This window comes from Vipera ursinii (assembly GCF_947247035.1).
Source record: "Vipera ursinii genome assembly, chromosome: 6".
In the NCBI taxonomy this organism is placed as follows: Eukaryota; Metazoa; Chordata; class Lepidosauria; order Squamata; family Viperidae; genus Vipera; species Vipera ursinii.
Genome location: NC_139515.1, coordinates 65,969,636 through 65,986,238, shown reverse-complemented (window position 1 = coordinate 65,986,238; position 16,603 = coordinate 65,969,636). Strand labels below are relative to the sequence as shown.

Below are 16,603 nucleotides of genomic sequence, written 5' to 3'. Positions count from 1 at the left end.
CTATCCAACAACATGAAATTTAATGTGGAGAAAAGTAAGGCTTTACACATAGGCAGGAAAAACAAAGGTACAAGTACAGAATAAGTGAAACTTGGCTCAAAAATAATAACTGGGAGAGGGACCTTGGAGTCCTAAGTGGATGATCACTTAAATATGAGCCAACAGTGTGCAGTAGCAGCCAAAAAAGCAAATATAATGCCCATAAAGGAGTCTCTCCGAGGAGTGGATAAATTATTCTTGACATCAAATAGATAATATACAGCATGCAAAGGTTTTCTTTCTAAAGCTATTCAATATTTCTCTATGTTCAGAACTACAGAAGATACAAAAACCTAAGTTTCAATGAGAGATTGACTTTTACAGCTAAATAGGTCAACTAGAAGTTTGCAGCTACAGTAAAGAAACAAATAGTTCTTCAGATTCTCTCCTCCCTTCTGGTGTCTACCATGTAAAGGTTGAAATCTGCTAAAGGAATAAATCACCTTGACAATTAACTGCAAGATAATAGTACTCCTGAAATCAGTTTGCCAAGCTCCAGTAATGTGTGTAATCACCTCTAATGAATCAAGATCTTCAAATAAAACTTGGGTGGCAATGTTTTATGGCCAGGAGAATATTAATCTTTGGATCCTCTTCTCATTTGGGTATTCTATGCAGAGTAGATTGATGTTTTGAAGCCTGATACTTCTCCATTTTCTGATATTTCTTTAACAGCTATATCTACCTAAGTGTCACCTGATTTGCCTACTACACTCTCCCTCTGTTCAATTCCTCTTGGAGTTCCCTTTGTGCAGGTTCTTATCCTATTTCATTTCTTTCTCTCCTCTTTGTGAAACATTATGTGTGTCTCTGTGTGAAAATACTTCTATTAGTTTCTTTCTCTGCTATTTTTCAAACTGTGTTTATCACCTCTAGGCATAATTTGTATTCTGTAAAGTCATATGACAAGATGGCAGACAGCATTCACTGGCTTCATTCTATCATAAAGTTTTCAGCAAATGATAACTTTGGCATGATTATGTAAGATAATGCTCCCAGAGCAGTAATTCTAACCAGGGCTTTAGGTACTTAAAAGTAGAAGAACAGCAGAATTCAAAACATTTCAAGTTGAGAAAGTATTATTCAATGTTTATCAGATTTTTTTCAAGCTTAAAATAATTCTGTTAGAAACCAATGTTTTAAGCTTGAAATGGAATGATTTCGAGTTTAGAACACTTCCAAATTGTTGGAATGGTATCAGAACACTTTGGATAAAGTTAACCAGCTGTTCTTAGCTCATCTGATATCTTTCTTAAAGCTCTATTTAAAAAGGCACAGAAAGAAAAATGAACAGAGGAGTAGCCATTTCAATGAGACAATGAAAATTTACCAGAAATAAAGAGCAACAGCAACTTCTCAATCAGGTATGCACACTGATAAACACATTCAGTATATTACCAGGTATAACAGTTTATTCCCCTGCTAAAAGTTAACTATTCTTTTAGGTTTCTAAAAGTTTAAAGTCTACAGAAACTTCAAGTTTTCTTTGGTTCTGAAGATTGATAATTATAACTTCTTTAGACTGGCAGTCTCTACAAACTGAACAAAATATTTTAGACATAATCTGGTTAATGTCAACATCTTTGTATGCTTTATTATTTATTAGTATATTTAGGAGGGAAATAAATATTTTAATAATTTAAGATAAAGCAAATGTTTTCCAGCAAAAGCATCTGCAAACTGATTATTCAGCCCTTTAAAAGGAAGAGGAGACAGCAGAACCACATTGCTAGCACTCACTTGTGCTGGTGATGACCTATAAAGCCCTACATGGCTTGGGTCCGGGATATCTGAGGGAACACCTGCTGCCGGCATCAAGCTCCCTTCGTCCAGTGCCTCCCACAGGGAGGGTCTTCTCAGGGTACCGCCGGTAAGAGACTGCCAGCGGACAACACCCAGGGATAGGGCCTTCTCAGTGGGTGCGCCTGCCCTTTGGAACCAGCTGCCAGTGGAGCTTAGGACCACCCCCGACCTCCGTTCGTTCTGCTGGGACCTGAAGACCTGGCTCTTCGAGCTCTCTGGCCCAGGCTGAGAATTTTAATTTTAATTTAATTTTAACCGGGGTTTTATTTATTCAGGGACGGATATAATTTTTCTTAATCTGTTTTTAACTTTTGTATTTTTTGTTTTAATCACCCTGTAAACCGCCCTGAGTCCTTCGGGAAAGGGCGGTATATAAATATAATTAATTAATTAATTAATTAATTAATTAATATGTGTGTTCATTACTGCTTAATTCACCTGTTTTCTTGTTAAAATCAATTACATCTTGCCACAGACTGGTACTTAATAATATTGAATACTTGGGCTCCTTGCAAACAAAGCAATAGTGATGATTAAAAGGAAATGGTATTCACTGTTTACCAATTGTTTTTCTCTTTACAAACAGCAACTGCAAATTTAAATAGCAGTTCACACTGACCATGATATCAATTTAGTACCAAGTATATTATCCTTCTGCTACATCATTATTAGCAGCCAGTAAGTAATAGTTTCCATGTGAAGTAAGTAAATGCATGAAGACATAAGGACTGTTCTGCTGTATTAAGAAAAAGTCCATGTTAGCAGAACATTTGTTGTCCAAACTTTGAAAATCCCTGTAAGCAAGAAACAGAAACATACTTCTTCACCATTATTCTTTCCCTGCAACTGGTGCTTGGAAGCCTGCTAACCCCAACCCAACTCTATTAAGTCTTTAAGACTAATATCCATTAATAGATATATCCCCCTCCTTAATTTATCCAATCCTGTCTGAAAGCCATCCAAGTTAGTGCACATTACTTCTTGTTTATGAACTGTACTGTCTTTTGTCTGTTCTAATCTTTTATTCATTGGATGACTCCTGTTCTTGTTTTCTTCTGCATTCAACTGTATTATAAACTTTTTTCCAGAATGATACACATAATTATAGATGCACTGTCACGGTTGTGGACAAGGACATTACAATACTGTCAGTTTCATTTTCATAATGAATCCTAGTGTGGAATTTACAGAATGATACCCAGTGAGTTGAGTTATATACTGTGACCCAAGATCCTTTTCCTGGGTACAATTGTCCCAATGTGCATCAACTAACAGTTATTTAGAATGAATCTTATTTGCCATTTGATAAAACATTCTGGATCTCTTCATAATCAATTTACTACTTAGCCCTAAATCAAGATTATTTATGAACAAGTTCTATTGCATTGGTCCCAATAAAAATTCATGAAGAATAGGTCTTACTTTATTCCACTGAGAAAATTGGCTATTTATTCCTATTTACTTTCTGATTTTTCAGGGAAAAGAATCTTATTTTATGAGGAATACTTTACATAAAAGTTCTTGATGAGGAATTCTGTGAAAAGTTTACTTTTCTTTCTTCCTTTTTTTTTTGGACACAATTTCATTAGGACCACTATTGAATCCAAGAGCTGCAGATACTCCCAAAATTTCACAAAATTGTTTAGGCAGGACTTACCTGAAAAATCCACAATGATTTTTCTTTAGCAAAGTTTGTTCTTTTATATAGCTTGTTTTCCTCTTATTACTATTTCTACCTATTTGTCTGAACAATAATTGTCTGGGTTTATTTTTACTCCTCTTTTAAAAATTTTGAGTGATTAAAACAATGCCTACAGATTCTAAGTACCTTAATGTACTCTAAAATAATACTCCATATTGAATTTCAGTTTTGTGTATATTTAAATTGATTCTGTCCACAACTGATCCTTCTAGTTTCTTTTTTAAAAATTAAGAATTCCCATGTATTTCTTTTCGACTTTTCGACTTCCGGTGGCTCCGCGGCGCCGGAGACAGCCTTCCCGGGCTGCCCGCGGCTCAGCTGTGTGATTTTTCGCCCGAAACAGCGCCGATCAGCTGTTCGGGTGAATTTGAAGCCCCCTCCTCGGGAGAAGAGGAGGGGGTGAGCCCCCAGATAGGGGTCGAGTTCTCCGGGGCCGCCTGAGCTTGGAGCTTGGGCGGCTGAAGGATTGAACTCCCCCGTAGCCTGGGCTGCTCCCAGCTGGCTAGCGTCTCTGCTCCGGACTTTATGGAGCAGAGCCAGGCGTCTGCGACCATCCCTGCTTGAAGGAGAGACTATGAAAGGAAAAGAGCAGGCAGAGCAGTACAAGAGGGAAAGATGAAGAGATGAAGAGGATTATTTTATTTTACTCTCGAGCTTGATGGACTTTGCTTAAAACTTAAAGTGAAAGGGCGTCACAATTGTAAGTAAAAGATGGCGGCTAAACCTCCCCCTAGAACTTTTCGGAGTGCTGGAAATTCTCCGGTGCAACAACAATCATTACTGCAGGCGTTGCATTCTCCCGATGTATTGACATCGAAGGATCTTGAAAAACATACCCAGTTAATTTTGGAGTCAATGGGTGTTAAATTTGTACAGATGGAGGAGAAATTGGAGAAATTGGAGCAGAGAATGGAAGAAAGGATGGAACAGAAACTCAGAGAGATGAAGGTAGACATTTTGTCCTCAGTGCATAAAGTAGCTAAATGTGTGGAGGTGCTGGATGACAAAGTGGAAGATTTGACTCAAAAGAATGCTATATTAGAAGCAAAAGTATTGGAAATTGAAGATTTAAAAGACAAAATGGATAGCGAACTGAGTCTGGCTCAATTTTACCAGATGCAGTTTGCTGTTAGAATTAGAGGCCTAAAAGAGAATATAAAGGAAGATTTAAAGCAGCTGGTTTCTGAGGCTTTTGAGGTGGTATTGAACCATCCAGCATCTGAAATAAAACAAGGCATGGACAAAGTGTTTCGTGTGAACTCGTGGATTGCTAAACAGAGAAAGTTGCCTAGAGATGTGGTGGTTTATTTTGTAAAAAGGGAAATTAGTGATGAAGTTATACAAGATGCCTATGATACTAAAGTTGTGATTGCTGGTCAAGAAGTTTTGGTTCTAAAAGAAATTCCTCCAAAGATTTTAAAGAGAAGGAAGGACTTTATATTTCTTGTGCAAGAGCTCAAGCAAAGAGATATAAGGTTCAGATGGGAGATCCCAGCTGGGTTGAGCTTCATGTATGAAGGCAAAAGGTACTGTTTGGGTACTGTGAAGCAAGTGCATGATTTTTACAACAATGTCTTAAAAGCTACCCCATCAACACTTTTGGAAGCTGCAGAGGGATCTGGAGAAGGAGAACATCAAGAGGATGAAGATGGACAGATAGACGAGAATGGTACAGGAGGAGATCAAGCTGCAACTCTTTTGGATGATCCTAGAGAACAGAGGGTGACGCGTGCTGCCTTAAAACGCTCAAAAAAGATAAAAAAATAAGACCAGTAGAAATCTATGGAACTTCCACAATATACCTACAGTCAAGTGGTAGTTGTGTTTTTAAGAGTTTTGGGATGATATGTATGGTAACAGAATCTTCAATTTGGAATTAATGGACAATTTACTGCAGAGGAAGAGGAAGAAAGTTTTGTGGGTTAATGCGGGTTAATTTGTGTAAGAACTATCTATTATAGCCCATTTTGGCTAGAGAGGTTAATAGGGATAGGTGCTTGTGATGTGTAAATGAGAATATGTTTAGGAAATAGTGAATTGTGGAAGAACATAGATGGGAATGACGCTAGTTTTCTTTTATTTTAGTTCTTTATACATATTTAGTATTATTAAGGATTGGTTTACTCTATATAAGCTAGAGAGTGATGGATTTTAGAGTTTATAGTTGTTACTATATGATTGTTTATGATTGCTTTTTAGATATATACCTTGTATTTTGCTCTGGGAAGTCGGGGGGGAGGGGGGGAGGAGGGGAAGTAGGGGGGGGAGGCAGGGGAGGGAGGAGGGAGAGGGGGAGGGGGGGAGGTAGGGGGGAGGTAGGGAGGGGAGGAGGGAGGGGGAAGGGGGGTTTTCTAAAGGAAAACTGTATTTTAAAACTTTTCAATAAAAAAAAATAAATAAATAAAAAAAAGAATTCCCATGTATTTCTACATATAGCCATATAGTTAATGTGTATATATGTATTCCATATAGTCTGTACCAGGCCGCACAAACAAGCGAAGCCCCATCTGCGGGATGCAGGCAACATACAAAATCACACCTCCTCCAGTCTGTGGAAAAACCTTTCTCTACAGAACTGGTGCTTGGTGCCCAAAAGATAGAGGCCACTGATTTACAATATCAAATTTGAAGATAAATTTTCAAATTTGATTAACATGAGTTATTTCTTCTCAAATATTATTGATTAGTTTAATCACTGTTCCATCCAAAAACCTAGCCGTCCTTATCAAGGATAAATAGTTTTTGATGACATAATATAGGTAGTCCTTGACTTACGATCATTCACTTAATCACTGAAATTATAGCAGCAATGACCGAAGTGATTTATAATATGTACTTGCACTTCTGGCCATCACTATTACCATAATCATATATTCAAAATTTGAGCACCTGGCCAACAGCATTTACAATGACTACCAGCATCCTGGGATCACATTATGACCTTCCCAGGGGACTTCTGACAAGCGAAGTTGATGGAGCAAGCTGGATTTGCTTAATATCACCTTGTCAGGACTATGATTCATAAAGCAACTTACTGTGAAATAAATTTTGATTATTTTAATCAGAGTGTATCAGGGTAAATCATTTACTGAACATGTTTCAATTTCATATTTCAATGAGAACAAAAACTATCAAATGTTTATGACAACTTCCCAATGTCTTTCTCAATCATACTATGCAAATGTTCAATGAGACACACAGAATCCAGTAATGCTTAGAAGACTGTTTTTTTGTAACAGCTGTCTTGATTTAATTCATCTAGTTCCAGTAAAAAATCAGTTGATGTGACAGCTGTGCATGAAGGAAAGACATCCTTCTTTTCTTTCTTGACAGTGGTTTTCAATAATGAGTTACATTGATGAAATCCAACAGGAACAAAGGAAGAAATAAAAAGGAATTAAAGCATGAGCTTGTGAATCCATATTATTAAACATCCCGAAGAAGCCTGTGCAAGTGACAGTTGACAAAACTTATTATTTGGTGACAGTGAGAGTGGGGATGGGAAAGATTTCTCTTATAGAATGAAAGTTTTAATCCATGCTGCTGATGCCTAGAGAAAAGATCCATAAACATTAACACTAAATTTCTCTAATTGTTAAGAAAATGTTTTCCTGTAATTATTAACCTAACATGCAACCATAAAACTACTCTTAATCGTGTCTTATAGGTGAGTTAGACATAAGTTCTACAATTAGCATTGAGTCAGCCTGGTGTTCTTTTTTGTCCCAAATAGGGATAAACCTTTCAAGCTTAACATATGAAATAGCACTCAACTGATAGACTGCAACTATGACTTCATTTGAGTGACCTAAATAAAAAAGTAATATCTTGTATAATGTGTTGGACTTGCAGAAAGTTTTCTGAGTGGATACGTTATCTGAAACTTGAATCTAAAACAACTTCAAAATATCTCAGACAAGATCTTTGTAAAATATTGTACACATTTTATTGCACTTTAGATACTATATGCCAGGAGCTGGAAATACAACAATTTGAAAACAACAACAACAAAATAAATATTCACAAAATGACTTTCTATGAGAAGTAAAATCAAATTATGTGTGTAGATTTACTCATTTATTTGCATATTCGGAAAAGAACATATGCTAAAGCTGCTGGAAACCAGATATTATGTACATATAGAAATGTATACTACAGATAATATGAAATACTTTTGATCTATAATAATTCCTTTGAGAAGCTACCTTACAATCCAGCCTTTGAAGTACAACACAGGAAAATAGTGAAATACTAGCAATTTATTAAAATAGTAATTTGAGGATAGAAGGCTGTCTATATTCAGTTTTCGTATCAATTTAACCAGAAAAAGTATAGGGAAAGTTTTTAGTTAGTGTTGTCCACAGCCCAATTATCTTTTTTTTTAACTTTCTGCAGTCCAAACTAATATACTGAAAATGATTGCCCTAGTTAAATCAAGACTTTATCATTTAATCTGATAAACCCAGATTGGATTTGTCCGTGTGTGTTAGCAGTTGTCCGTCCATTCAGTAAAAGTTTGCAATTCTGTTACAGTGCACCCGGCCTTTCATCCTGGAGTTAATATATAGCCATTATGACTGTTAGCTATTAAAATTCTTATTCTCCTTGCATCTGTTTAAGTATCCTTTGAAATTCCGCAGGTGTTGACTGCAATATATTTTAGGATGTAGAAATTCATAGTTTTCAGCACACATTACTTAAAACAGAGATTCTTTTTATCATCTCCCATAATTCAATTTCACTGGATGTACCTGGATTCTATATTAAGACAGGAAAAACCCTCTTCTATTTATTATTTTTATCTAAACTATGCACGAGCCTTGCTTTCTTTCCTAAGTGGCACCTTTTTTTAAAATAGAAGAACTGATAATTTTGGTTACCAGTTTTTGTACTTTTTCTGGCGCTACAATATGCTTTTCAAGCTTCATGAAACTTGGCCACATTAGAGTCCTCAGAGGAAAAAGAGGAGTCAGACGATCCCACCCACTTAGTTCTCTCCACTTCAGTCAATCCCAAGCATGGGACTGATGCCAGAATCAATCACTAGCCTAAGATTCTCTATTCAATACTGAGATGTAATTTCACATTATTGTGACCAGTCTGATTAAGGCAAGGAATTATAAAACTGCTTGTTTGCAAAGGAACGTACCTTGGGAATTATGGTTCAGGTAAGAATATCCAGCATGCCTGGATGACCTTTTGGCCAGATCGGGTTGGATAAGCTGTAGCTGAATTAAGGTTTTTGATTCAATTAACCCAGACACACTTGTGGCACATCACACTTCATTAATTTATTATCATTCTTGTATATGGCTAGATTCCAGAATGGCTCCTGGTTCATTATGTAATCACAAGTCTCATAAATAGGACCAGTTCTGTAAGAACAGGTTGGTCGTAACTTCTAGTATGTCTGCATGACAGCAGTTTATTTGTGTAGGAGAAATCTGCTACTTGCAATTCTATGTGATTGGTCGCCTTTGTGCCTCTAAGCATGATTGCTGATGTATACATTTTATGTACATTTCTTCACTGCCAGGAATATGACTTCTGTTCTGACCTGAATATTCTTTTTTATGTCTCTGTCCATGAGTAATCTTTCTTAGAAATAGAACTTTCAAGATCCTGGATGGTCCTGAAATTACATCATTTTACATTCTGTCCTAATCCAGGACACAAAACCAGAAAGTAAATTCAGTAGTCCAACTGAAAGTCTCTAAAAACACTAGGCTATTGCTTTTTTATTTTTTATTCTTTCTGTAATAAATCTCAACACAGAATTATTTTTTGCTAGACACAAGATGAATCAACCTTTTTATCTCTAACAACCAGACAATTCATTTCTTGCATGGATTCACCAACTTCTTAACAGAAGATCAGACAACTATCATTCAGTTCTATTGTGCCATCCCTGTTTTTCAGTTTCACAGACAAGGAATCAATTCATGATTTTAATTATTTACTTTGTTTAGATTTCTCAATTTTAATTTTCCATATGCCAAAGTCGTTACCATACTAATCTCAACTACACACACTCAATTGAGGCTTTCCCATAATGCCCTACATGGCATCTTTGATAAGATACAGCAGATGTACAGTACATAAGATTACTAGTCTAAGTCAGATCAGAATTCCATGCTAATGGTAAAGATATAGCAGTTAGATCTGGCATATTCTGTCCAATATGGTAGAAGAAGTCATTTTTAGCCCGAGCACATTCTACCCTTTTATGAAAGCTAGGATTTCTAATACAGAAACAATCTTAGAAGCCAACATATTACCCACTTCTCAATAATTAAAAGAGCTATGCATTATACTGACACACACTTAGAAGGCTTGGATAACATATTGGATGTTATGCTGGAAGTGTAAAATGATTACAGATGTGTGAGTGAAATATAAAGATATATATTTATACATGCACACATGCTTGCACCTCTATTGTTATATTCCAGGGTTTTAAAAGTCAAAAAGAGAAACCACAATAATGGAAAAAAGAAGCAACATTTATATTCGTATAAATAAGTATGAGTTTTTAAGCAGATTATTAAACTCTGATCATACTAACTAATACTGATCAGTCTTTTCATTATGGTCATACATTCATTTTCATTTAATAGCCATATATTTGATAGTATGTTTTTGGAAAGAATAAGATTTAAAGATGCTAATAGTTTTAATGTATATACATAAACTTGGAGTATTAACCAAAATGAATAACTATGGATTTACTGAACATGGAGCTTAGCAAAACAATATACTCACAAATGAAGGCAAATATACGTGTCCCAGGATAATGTTTCAGGATCCAATCTCAGTCACCAGCACCTGAGTTTTAGTCTTCCAAAGATTTGGACTCATGCTGGAACTCTGAGGATGGGCTCCAGCACAACTCCGAAAGCTTGGAAGACTAAACCTCTGGTCCCAGTGACCTACTCAGATTAAATCCTGAAACTATTTATTCTCTTGTAATGGCGAATCAGTGTTGGGTTGTTGTTGTTGTTTTGAGTAATAGTTCTCACTAACCTGTGAATTGTAGGTCTTACTATATAAGTTTGACCTTCTGTCCTGATTATACAAAGAAGCTGGATGTAGCATTTTTCTCCTCAGCTACCTTATTAGTAGTGGAAATAAGTAGCTATTTATTAACAGCAATGTAGATGTCAATATAACATAAATGTGTGTGTGTGTGTGTGTGTGCTGTATGTATATATATGATAGTTTTTTAAATATATTTTGATCTAAATATATCTTTGATCTTAAATATATTTTGATAAAGAACCCATGTTTTTTTTTCCATCAAAACTGCCTAGCTCCACTCTATTTACAAATTACCACATAACTGTATAGCCAATTCATTTAGGTTTCTTAAAGATATACCTTAGGTCTTAAATTTTGAAGTTACCGTACTTATGGAATGCTCAAAATTATTTTTATAGAAACTAATTCTAAAACTACAATTAGGAAAGTATTTATTTATTAATGAGATTTGTTCGCTGCTCTTAACTTAATAATTCTCAGTAACTTATAGAATTTGTTAAAACAAAAAAGAAAATCAATGTTATAATTAATTAAAACAGTAAAATCCAAGATCTTATGCTACAAAGTATGTACTAAAATTAACAAGCTAAAATTATTTGGCAAAGCACCATTGATTAAAATTAATTTTCAAAGTTCTTCTGGAACAATAGAATAAATCAAATATTATGGCTTAGACTGGTTCTTGATCTGATTACATAAGTTGTTTCTCAAATTGTCTTAAAATGGACAATTCATCTATGAGAAAAAATTTTCGGGAGAATCTGGGGGAAAAGATTTTAAAGGGAAAATTTATCAACTTATTAAGGGTTATTAACAAGCTCAGTGGCCAAGGAAAGGAGAAAGGGAATGGATTATTTGTGGGGAAGCTATGGCTTTTAAAATTAAAAATGCTCACATTAAGCTAAGCCATTTTCCTGAAGTTCATAAAACAAACAAAAAAATCACTAAGAAATTTTAAAGTCTTAATACAGGAAATAAAAGTCATTCAAACATGAAAGGATATTTCTTATGGCATGACAGCCTTGGTTGAGCTTTTTTGAGCATTAAAACTAAATAAATTATAATGATAAAAATACAGCTGTTCTCTTGAAAATTACTAAAAATAAAGACATAAAGTACTACATCTAATGCACAATGTTTATATCAAAAACTGATGCAGATTGCTTTCAACTACATTGCCATCAGTTCTGAAACTGCCTTTATAGAGACAGCTGTGTACATACATAAATACATAAGTAAATAAGACAGAAATGTACAGATATCATATCTTCCTTTCAAAGTCTCAGAGTTAATTACTGAAATACTTGTTCCAAATTGTCTTTGAGAAAAATCAGTCTAAGCTGTTAATAAATCAATGTATACTTCAGTTCTCATAACAAGTACACCCACAGGAGTGAACCAACACAATGATCAAGAATACAGATATTGACAGTTTCACAGCTATACAAAGACAGCTTTGCCTCCTCTTCCTAGTCCCTAAGGAGATGAGAACAGGAGAGGGAACAACTGCATCCAATCTGTCTCAAGGCTTCTAGATCTGAAGTGACAGTGATGGAAATTCTGAAACACACCAATCTCCAGACTCTAACATCAAGGTTTTCTTTCTTACCTTCAAAGCTCCCAGCAAACAGGTAAATCCAGGTTATAGCAGGAACGAAAAGCAGAGTCAGAGAGGCAGCCAGGAATTTCCGTCGCCCTCTGCAAATTCCCAGCATTCTCTCTGAAGTGAAGCTTCCCCACCTGTTCCTGTTCCTATGTCGGAAGCATGGAGTCCATAGTCTCCCACATATTATCTGAAAGCAAGAGAAAGCAATGCAGCTTAGCACTTTCTCACTCACTTCAAAAAAATCAGACTTTTTCATAGTCTCTGCAAACTCCTTAAACTAAGATTAAAAAACAGCCATGCATGCTGCAAAACCCAGTCCCAATGTCAGTGTACTGTAAAATGTGTGCCTTACCTGCCTGATGAAAGAGCATAAACCAATAGCTCAGACAGACACTAGCTCTGATATCACATATGTTTTATTTAAACAATAATAAATAGAAGCTATAGCAAACAGTAATAGGAATAATAATATTTTTCCACAAAAGCCGATTTATTTTACCGCTTTCCAGTGTATAACTAACTTTCTGAATATTTATTTATTTATTTTATTACATTTATATACCGCCCTTTCCCGGAGGACTCAGGGCGGTTTACAGGGTAATTAAAAACCAAAATACAAAAGTTAAAAAACCAAGTTTTAAAAAAATTAAATTTATCCCTGTATAAGTAAAACCCCAATTAAAATAAATTAATCCTCAGCCTGGGCCAGAGAGCTCGAAGAGCCAGGTCTTCAGGTCCCGGCGGAATGAACGGAGGTCGGGGGCAGTCCTCAGCTCCACTGGCAGCTGGTTCCAAAGGGCAGGCGCCCCCACTGAGAAGGCCCTATCCCTGGGTGTCGTCCGCCGGCAATCTCTTACCGGTGGCACCCTGAGAAGACCCTCCCTGTGGGAGCGCACTGGATGAAGGGAACTTGATGCCGGCAGCAGGTGTTCCCTCAGATATCCCGGACCCAAGCCATGTAGGGCTTTATAGGTCATCACCAGCACCTTGAATTTCACCCGGAGGGCAACCGGAAGCCAATGCAGCTCGCGGAGTAGAGGTGTTACATGGGAGTATCGGGAGACCCCCATCACAACTCGCGCGGCCGCATTCTGCACCAGCTGAAGCCTCCGAGTGGTCAAGGGCAGCCCCATGTAGAGAGCGTTGCAGTAGTCCAAACGGGAGGTCACGCGCGCATGAGTGACTGTGCATAGGGCATCTCGGTCCAGATAGGGTCGCAACTGGCGCACCAGGCGAACCTGGGCAAAAGCCCCCCTGGTCACGGCTCCTATATGGTCTTCAAAATTGAGTCGTGAATCCAGGAGGACGCCCACGTTGCAAGCCCTATCAATGGGGGGGTAACACCTCACCCCCCATCGTTAGAGATGGAATAGTCTGGTTGACCCGAGATGCCGATATGCACAGCCACTCAGTCTTGGCGGGATTGAGACGAAGCCTGTTTCTGGCATGCCAGAAACTGGGCTCAAACAAACGAAGCGCCATATGCAGGATACAGGCAGCACACAAAATCATGCCCCTTCCAGTTCATGGAAAAACCTCTCTCCACGGAAGCAGTCCCTGGTGCCCAAAATGTTGGGGGTCACTGTTCTAAAGAATCTGAAGGCTGGATCTAGGCCAAAGCAAAATGTTATGATTCAATGATTAATATAAATATTATCCTTCAAGATATACAATGAGGTATTACAACTGCAGCATTCTCACACAAGAAGAAAAGTGCATTCTCTTTAATTCACAAGTCTAGATGCACAACTGTAATTAAAAATCTTCCTAAGGGCTGAGAATATATACCGTATAATGAGCATAGCTTTGGAACGCAAAGATTTATTGGTGCTAAAGTTCCATAGAGAACTCAAATAATTAATGTAATATTTAACAAATACCTGTTTGTTCTATTTAATCTCCATGCCATTGTCAAAGAATTATATAGAACTTTCCTTTATAAAGGAAAGATTTAATACTGAAATTGAAAAATGCAGCAAAATACACATGCACATACCTTTGTGTGTGTGTGTGTGTGTGTGTGTGTGTGTGTGTGTGTGTGTATAGAGACAGACAGACAGAGGCAGAGAGACAGACATGCTACACATAAAAATCCTACTATTGGAAACTTTGTCAAGTGTGGCAATTTTCAATAAATTTCAGCAAATACTTTCAGTAGACGTTAGTCTCCTTTTTTCATCAGTAGCTGTGTTTTATTTGCCTAATTTTCACAAACATAGAAAAACAAGTAGTATTGTATTCATCTGCTATTATATGTTCGCTGTGCTGTGTAACATTCACTTTATTGCAGAAATAAATTATAAATATATGTAATTTCTAATTTTCTGTAAGTGTAAATATTTAAATTTTAATTTAGAAAAAAGAAATCTGTGAAAAAATATGCCTTAATGCCTATTTCTGTTTGCTGAAGGTGATATTTTTAATTAGTAATAACAGTATGAAGCTGTCTCCAAATTTCCTTAAAACTTCAGTGCTGAAGATAACAGGAACAACATTAACAAACAGCACAATCACTGTGATACCACTCAACAACAGCAACATAAATATGGGAGATGCAAATCTCAGTTAACAATACATTAACCAAATTTCACAAAATCTCTTACAAAAGTCTTATTCCTACTTATTGAAAATAGGAACATCAATCATCCTTTTTAAAAGGAAACAGTAGAGAATAATGTATTTAAAAAAACAATGAATTTTAAGCGTTAGAATATGCTGGTCTATAACCCAGAATAAAGATTTGACTGATTGATAAATATGTTATAGAAATTGAGATAACATACAAACTACAGAATGTTAATTAGCAATCTATGAAGGGTTAGCAATGTCACTACTAGTTCTACATAAACATACTAGCCAGAATTCACATCTAATTTTAAGGACCTTTAGCTAACTCCTTAACTGTTCTAACCAGATGGCATTTACAAGACACAAAACAAATGTCAGGAAATAAGGAGAAATAGAATTGTTTTCAACTTTTAAATATATTCAATTTTTACAAAATAAAAAAAGAGGCACAAAAGACAAGTCACAAAGAAGTCAAGAAAAATTATCTGTATAGCTGAATCATCATTTCAGTGCTGATCCAACTGAACATTAGCTGCAGTGACATAAGAATAATAATCAAGTTTTAAAAAGATATACTGATAAAATTCAAATTTCACACAAGTATATTCCGGCCAAAAAAATTCACAAGTGGAAGATGTCACCTGGAAATTTATAATTGTGATAACATGCAAAGCTCTTCTCACATCAGAAATTCAGCTTACAATTTCATATGAGCATTCATACGGCTTTCAGCAGTTTTCTATATAAATATAACTCATCCGTAGCATGTCCCATCTTGGCCATCTATAGCAGGCAAGACAGATAACATAAATTGGGGATCTAACCTTGTGATTTTTCATGTCTTTTTGTCTTATAATGCTGTGTTTCTATTCTCTCAGAAGAAAAAAAAATAGAGAAAAAATATATATCTCTAAATATCATTTAAACTCTTTTGAAAACCTCAACCAGAGTGGAGTTTATTCTCCTCTTATATTTTAAACTCTTAAAAGTTTAAAAAGAGAGGAAGCAAACTGAAGTGCCACAATCCAACAGTGTATGTATTATTTAGCAGAGCACAATGCCATTAGGAAGGCAATGGTCATTTCACAGCCTACAGCCCTCTAAAAAAAGGGCATTACATAACCTCCAAAAAATGTTTGTACATAGAGCCAAAACCATACTTCTTTATTTCTTAAATTGAAGATTGGGTACATTTTGTGAAGATCAATAAAATCTCTTTTGCAAACTGGCTGTTACAATATGACTAACACTGAAGATAGAAATTCTTAATGTGAAATTCTTAACTTGTAGTCCTTTGATTTGGGATAGTTATCTAATATTTGTAGATAACTACTGCTTTTTTAAAAAAAAATCTAGAGAGTAGGATACTAAAGCAGCCTGCTGATTGGAATCCTTTAATCATTTAATTGAAGAAACGTTTCTCAGATAAATCTTAAAACAATATAAAAATGCTAAGCAAGGCTTCTTTCCATTAAGATCTTTTTTAAGAAACCATAATTGCAGAGCTGTCATACAATGAATATAATCATACCTGTTCAGATTATTTGCTTCTATACTAAATATGTGAAGCTGTTCTCTGTTGTGTCCAGCACAAACTATTTTTAAAATCATAGTTAAGAAGTGTTAGACAGCAGTTTTCCTGAATTCAGACTTAAGTTAATAACTAAATACAGAGTTCTGATTAACAAACTGCATCCCTGAAATCATATAAAACCATTCTGATGCATCTGGATTACCTTTTCCTAGCTAATATATAATTCGTTAGAAAAAATATATATTAGGTACAGATAATTGATTTATGACCATTTGTTAGTGACTGTTCAAAGTTATGAAGGTGTTGGGAAAAA

At 35.8% G+C, this 16,603-nt stretch overlaps 1 protein-coding gene across 3 annotated transcripts in view; it reads right to left on the bottom strand.

The window, feature by feature from the left end:
- The window catches only part of LARGE1 (LARGE xylosyl- and glucuronyltransferase 1), a 375,788-nt gene that overhangs the window by 263,076 nt on the left and 96,109 nt on the right, over positions 1-16,603 (bottom strand). For 2 of the 3 annotated variants that reach the window (XM_083365626.1, XM_083365625.1), the window contains one exon: positions 12,192-12,375. In XM_083365626.1, the coding sequence (XP_083221752.1) occupies positions 12,192-12,297 (106 nt within the window). In that variant the 5' untranslated portion in view covers positions 12,298-12,375. Of the gene's footprint in view, positions 1-12,191; positions 12,376-16,603 lie in introns of those variants that run through there. The other variant, XM_083365627.1, reaches the window with a different exon arrangement.